General features: G+C 34.1%; 1 protein-coding gene across 1 annotated transcript; it reads right to left on the bottom strand.

Annotated features, from left to right (window-relative positions):
• Positions 1-261: 261 nt before the first annotated feature.
• LOC120250301 (1-aminocyclopropane-1-carboxylate oxidase 3-like) lies at positions 262-6,749 on the bottom strand. The gene is given in 7 exon segments (XM_039259102.1): positions 262-388; positions 477-604; positions 2,037-2,143; positions 2,146-2,272; positions 2,274-2,370; positions 6,317-6,549; positions 6,645-6,749. Coding segments are annotated over 7 exon segments (924 nt in total).
• Positions 6,750-7,200: the final 451 nt, after the last annotated feature.

The raw sequence follows: 7,200 nt of genomic DNA, 5'->3' as shown, positions 1-7,200 counted from the left end.
TACTCTATTGATGACATAAATGTTACAAAAATTCAGTTTTTTAATAAAAAAATATTCTATGGTGATCAAATGCTTTAAATTATGAGGTGATGTAAGAAAGTTAGAAGCTAGTACCTTTGCTTGGGTTATTCATGAAAACTGAAAAAGGGAAACATTGAATTCATTATGCATCTAGCAACTCAAAAGACAAGCCTTTCTCTTGATTAAAATAGAGACAGAGAAGGATTAAAGATTAATCTAACCTAAATAATGTTATTACCTTTATGCAGCAAGCTGGAGTGACATCTTAAGAAATGATGAGCTAGGAATATCCCAAGATTGATTAACATCAACACAAGGATCAGGGCATTGTACAAATCCCTTCCAAAGTTTGCTGACCATGAGATATCTACTTTGTTAATTTAACAATATAACATACATCATCAGAAACATCACTATCAAAAGAGAATTAATAAACAAAAGTTTAAATGGAAAACCTGGAATGATGAACGAGAGAAGTTTGCCACTGAGAAAACAACGACGGATCACAGCAAGATCGTTTCCAAAAGTCACGGCTCGCCTGCGGGGAGGAACCACTACTGCTGAGAGAACCTTCGAACCTTTCCTTAACTTGGCACCAACTCCAGCATAAAGAAGACACATTAACAATAAAAAAATCTTCTCAAGGGCATTTTAGTCATTTCCATATTCCGTATTAGGCCAATCCGCCCATTTGGTGGTGATTCATTATGCCTCACACACTACTCTCCCACTTCCTCCACACTACTCCCCCACTCCCACTGATGCATACCCAAACAAAGGATTATACCCAATCCCCCTCACTCCCAATCCACTCCTGACAACCAAACTTATTTATTTAAAATTTTCAATTATTTGAAGATTTTTACAAATTATCTGTCCAAGTTTATATTCAAATAACTGGCGTACTTTGATCTTACAAAATTAGATCATGCGACTACTTAAATTTGATTTGAGAATTATCCTATACTTTGCTCAGCCTGAACTTTGATATTTTTGTAGTGTTTGAGGACATTAAGGTTTTTGACAATGAACTCTAGTCTCCAATTAACTATGCACTAACCCTGTCACTGGGGGTTAAACACTAACCGTGTCAACATGCACTCTAAAAAGAGACTATAGTTTCGCACCATTCCGTTAGTGAAGAATAACGACCTCTGATATTTTGGCTCGGGTCACCGAGGGTAAATAAATGACCTCTAAAATTCTGACTCGGGCCACCGAGTATAAACACATGACCTCTGATTTTCTGTTTTGTTCATGGTTTATTGGAAGATATATATTTTTGAAAATCTACTAAGGTCTAACTGTATTTCTATTAATTTGCACTTATTTCAAAGTTTGAAATTTTTATCAATATTATATTCGGGTATACAATATATATTATGATTCTCATGATACTATTGTGATACATCCTATATGGATTTCTGGTTGATATTTGAATATGTATTGCTGAAAACTTGTATGATCCGAAAATATTTTTAGTGGGCTACTTACTGGGCTAGAAAGCTCATTGTCTTGTTGTTATTTTTTTTTCTTTCTGATCAGAGATAAGGTTGACTGGTGGAAAGCTTAGCAACAATTGTCGAGTAGCAGGGGTATCTTTAGTGTAGTTTAGATTCCTATTTTTTGTAAAACCTGTATTAACTAGAAACTTTATATTTTGAAAACTTTCTGTTTTTCGAACTTCATTGTATTTTGATTTTCGATATCTAAAATTATGTAGAATGTTTGTTCTGTTTTGGATCAAGGTTTGAGGCCTTGTATATCTACTTAGTTTCGGCCTTATAAATGTATGGCCATTTGTCATCGTCCCGGGTCCATTGAACCTGGTTTGGGGCGTGACATTTATTTTAAATAAACACTTTCAGCATAAAAACTCTAAAATGTATGATTTTTTTTCAAAAAGTTTATTTTATAAATCATTGGTATTTAAATTTTTAATAAGCCCGCAACTTGTTGCTCTTCTTAAAAAAAAAGAGAATCGATCAAATCAATCATATCTACAAAACTATTACCTCATGTTGGTCACCAATTTTTATGACTATGGAATGGTGAACAGGTGGCACATTGAGCCAACGACCATCTTTCAGTAATTGGAGGCCACTAACTTCGTCGTCTTGGAGACCAAGATGATGCCACCTTCGTCAGTGTGGGCTCTGAGGCCCTTGATATGGTATGTACTTGGACATGGTGGATAGTTGCTCACTTTGGTTCCAAATGTTGTTCCTTTAGTCCCGATAAAATGCATCCTTTACGATATCCATTTTCCAATTCAAGTTCTCACATAAAAGTTCAAGAAGTTTCTCTACTAATTTTTGTAGCTTTACTGCAAACTTTTTCAATTTGTTGCTGAAATTATATAGTGATATATATTTAAATGGTCAAATCAAGATGTCAATAACTAAATACAAGGACTTAAAAACCGGACAAGTCGGTGAACCGGTTGGCCAAAAAGTTCGCGGTTCAACCTGTCCAACCGGTTCGACCGGCCGGTTCAATGATTTCTTTTTTTTAATTTGTTTAAAATAAATAAATAAATAAAAAGAAATTTTCATAAAATTATAAAAAAATTTAAAAAAAATGGGGAAAATAGTAATTTAATAAATATAACTATAAAATTAAAATTTTATTTCTTTTACTAGATCACAAGTCACAAATCATAATTCCTACATGAATTTTATTTTTAAAATATAAGTATATAACCACAAGTCTACACTCTACAAGACTCAAAACAAGTAACAAACAAGCCCACCACAACCACAAGGCACAAGCTTGAAGAATTCACACCTTTCACTTCTACATAAAATTTAATTTTTCAACATGAACGTACATAGCTATATACAAAAATACTACAAGTCTACAAAGTACAAATAACAAAGCCCTTGACTAGTTGACTCAGTTGATTGCGTATGAGTTGTGACTTGTGACATATTAGAATTGGAAATTAAAAATTTAAAAGTTAAAACTTAAAAGTTAAAACAAATCAGTGACTGATTAGTGATTACTGAATACTTATTCAATGATTATTGTATTGATTATTAATGTCATTGAAAGTCAAAGTCTGAACTTGTGAAGTATGAACCACTAAAGAATCAATTATTATTGTATTGAATCTATTGATTTGTATTGATTTGTGAGAGTGAATTAGTGAATCAAATATTTGTCGAGAATTTTTTTTTAAAACCGGTCAATCCGGTTGAACTAGTTCACTCGTTCCCGGTCTGACAATGGTTCATGGTCGGTTCAATTAGAACCCGGTTCAATATATACAAATGAACTAGACTAGCGGCCGATTCCTGGTTCAACCGGTTCAACTAGCCGGTCTGGTACGGTTTTTAAATCATTGACTAAATAATATATTTGTATTTTAAATTAAGACATTAGTTTTCTGTTTTTAACAAAATCTTAAGTTTCTAAACACCAAACTATATATTTTATAAAAAAAATTAGAAAGAAAAAAATTCATCCGAACCTTTTATAAACAAAAAAAAAGTTTAATAAATATTTTAAATAGAATGTGTGATTTAGCAATATAATAAAATTAGTTCTACATACAATCGATTTTAGCATATTTATGTTGTGGATAAATATACACACACAAGATTAAGCATTAAATAATCTCATAAAAATTATATATATTGATATTTATTTGTTAAAATTTTTAATAGAAATTTTTGTAAAATGCTCTTATAAATAAAATAGTTTGGGCCTGTTTGTTTCACAGGGGTGGAGCCCGAAGTGACCGAAGTGGTGACTTCTATCCCACTTCAATCTGTTTGTCTCACCGGTTAAGAGGCCGAAGTGGTGATGTGACACCTCCATTATACATCCACTTCACCAATTCCACTTCAGAGAAAAAAAAAGGGGAAGTGGGATTTTCCGGGGTTTTTCATATGTGGCTGAAGTAAACTTTACAGCCCACGTGATTGTTAGGCCTAGTTCAGATCACCGCTTTTGTCCATCACTTCGGCGTCTCATCTTCCTTACCGCTTCCTCACTTTCCCCTTTGTAATGGCATCACCACTTCCATATTAGGGTTTTCATTTTCCAGTTAAGGCTCTTCTGTCTCCACCGCTTCTTCAGTTTGCCATGGTTTTCCAGTCGGGGGTTTTCTCGTTTATCATGATTTTCTAGTCAGTGGTTTTCTCGTAGTTGAGGCTCACCTGAGGTAATGCATCCTCGCATCTCCGACATCCTTATTCTCATAGACGTGTGCAGGAAGAAACACTACACATTAGTCAGAAACACTATATTCAAGGGTTATGGAATTTGAGGGCTTCACTGATCATGTGTTGGAAGATGTGTTTGATTATCTCCAGGAGAGAGAGACTGAAGCTAGAAAGTTCATGGTTAAACAATTAGAAATGAGGGAGGCCTGGGTTCGGAAGTATCTCACCAACCTTGCTTGAATGTTGCTTGTTGTAGGGAATTACTGGACCTTGTTTAGTTGAAGGGTTGTTTGGGCCATGACTGCTTTATGAATTATCTGCATCCATATTAGGTCTGCATCTTGCACTAGTTTCATCCCATGCATTTGGTCAAACAATCATGGTGCATTTTGTTTGCTGATGACCTAGCAGGCAACTGACTGTTTATGGACATGGCTGTAGCATGTGGCCTCGTTCTATGGTATTCTATCTATGACACTATCTATGATGCAACTATCTAGACATATGTAGACATAATCTGCTGTGTTTTGATTTATTTACCTCTGCAGGTTATTTCCTACATGCTTTGTTTTGTTTAATTTGTTTATGTTCTTGACCAATGTTTCTTTGATTTACTTCTTTCATGATTTTGTGGTTCATGTATTCATATTTTGTATTTTCTTTATGTTTGTTTTCTAGTTGCAGGTACAGGTATTTTAGCAATGATGAGGCAATGTTTTTAACATGCACTGAGGCAATGTAACTATTCATATGAATGTATCCTCGATGTGTGCTTCCATCTAGTTGGGTGCACTGGCGGGGGAATTTTTTTTGTAGCCATGATTGTTGCCCAATTGAAGTGAAGCCTGTTGAGGGTTCAGTTCACACGTGTGTCCCTTATCATGTAACTAGTATGGCGGGGCAAAGGAGCACTACTTGTCTCCATTACAGCCTACTCGTTGCATTTCTTCGTGAAATTCAGTTTGGTTTTTATGTATTATATATATATATATTATTGCCAATGAAGTGCTTCATACTAACTTGCCACCTGAGCCAAGGTTTGTAAAAGCTGGAGCATACTGCAGCCTTCATCAGTTTAGCAGCCATGTTAGCATGAAGGATTCAACTTCACAGATCACCGCTTTTTTTTCCCAATATTGAACTATCTTTGCTTGGCACTAGTATGTAAAACTGGAACTTATATTGGAAGTTGTAAAGCTAGAGTTGTAAAATCTGGAATTTGTAATATTGTAATGGATGTTTCAATTTTTGGAATTAAAATTTATGGATTTTGATTCTCATTTCGGTTATTTTTTTTAATAAACAAAATTTTACTGTATCTGTTCTTTCATGTTAGGTTGCGGTGTCTCACACAGGGGAACAACTGTGATGGTTGCAACTAACAACAGCTAAAAAATTGTTCGTGTTCACAACACCTAAAAATAAAAATATAATATGATATATTTTTAAAATTATTAATAATCATATTATCTAATTGTTTATAAAAACAATAAAAACTAAATAAAATTCATGTCCAACTTCACAATATCCTCAATATCAAATTTGGGGAAGTAATCTCACCATGGTAAAATAGTGGTGAGTGGAATTGCAGTTCCTTGCCAACCAAACATTAGGAACTACTGAAGTCATATTTATAAGACGTTCACTTCTCCAAACCAAACACAAGAAAGTGATCACTGTTGGCTTACTTTCATTCTGAACCAAACACACAGAAGTGACAACTTCAATTGAAAACCTCACTTTCACTGAAGTGCCACTTCCACACTTTCACCACTTCGGTTAGACACTTCTGAACCAAACAACCCTTAGTATTTCAATTTTTTTTTCCAAGTCAAAAGATGAGAGTTCAAATTCTACCAAAGACATAGATGATAGTAAAATTTATTCACTTGAAGATTTTTTAGTAACTTTTTCATACATAATGATAACCTTATATATATATATATATATATTAAATATTCGAAATGGTTTCCGTTAGCCTAATCAAATAAAACAATGAACCATCTAAGGTCAAGTGCCAACCAGACCTAAATAGTACATCCAACATGCCAATTCATTTTTTAAAAAAAAACCCTAATAAATTTAAATAAAAAAGCTCAAATTTATATATTTATACCAAAAAAAACCTGTAATCATCGGAGAGATCAGTTATCTCCGACAAGTTAGACTCAGGGAGGTGGCGAACAAAGAAGGTGCTCTCCCAATCGATGTTTTCGATGTCGGGGATCACCGCACCGGCATAGTCGAGAGTCTTTCCAGCGAACTCTAAAAACCTTTTTTCCGTACATTTCTTGTAGCGTTCCTTGGTCATTCTGCCCACCTCATCCAAGAGCTCATGCTCAATACCATGATTCAAGAGCTTCATGTTTATGATCAGTGAGTTAAAAGTGATCACTCATTGATCATCGTCAAGATAAAAATCGATTGATAGATATATGTATAGATAAATAAAACCTCAAAGAAATCCCAATTCTCGCATGTGCTGGAGATGACCTTCATGGTTGCATCCGTCTCCTCTCCTTCCAGATCCTTCATGTTGATCACTGGGAAACTCTCCATATTATTATTATTATTATTATTATTATTATTATTATTACTATTATTATTATTATATATCCTCTGTTATCACTAACTCTCTGTTGTGTTTCTTGTTTATGGGATGGGTATTTAAAGAAGTAGCTCAAGAAGCAGAGTGATTAAGATGGTAGAGCTCGCCTCATGGTCTGGCTTGAGGTAAACCAGCGGGCTTGAATTTTTAATAAGATTATAAAGTGTTTAGATACCTTAAAAAAACTAAAAATATGTGTGAGATGGCTTGCATGTCCACATTATCACAAAGAGAAACGCTTTATACATTGGATGATCAAACACTAATTTAAGTGAAAATCATTTTTTTGAGCAAAATGAATAAGTCATCACTATTACATTATTTACAAGTGTAAGGAAGAATTCGACCTCAATAGCTCTCATATGGAACTCCCCTATTTTAATGTTGAGGTATACCAACATT

Source organism: Dioscorea cayenensis, chromosome 3 (genome assembly GCF_009730915.1).
Source record: "Dioscorea cayenensis subsp. rotundata cultivar TDr96_F1 chromosome 3, TDr96_F1_v2_PseudoChromosome.rev07_lg8_w22 25.fasta, whole genome shotgun sequence".
NCBI lineage: Eukaryota > Viridiplantae > Streptophyta > Magnoliopsida > Dioscoreales > Dioscoreaceae > Dioscorea > Dioscorea cayenensis.
The sequence above is the reverse complement of the archived record's forward strand: the minus strand, read 5'-3'. Positions and strand labels throughout refer to the sequence as shown.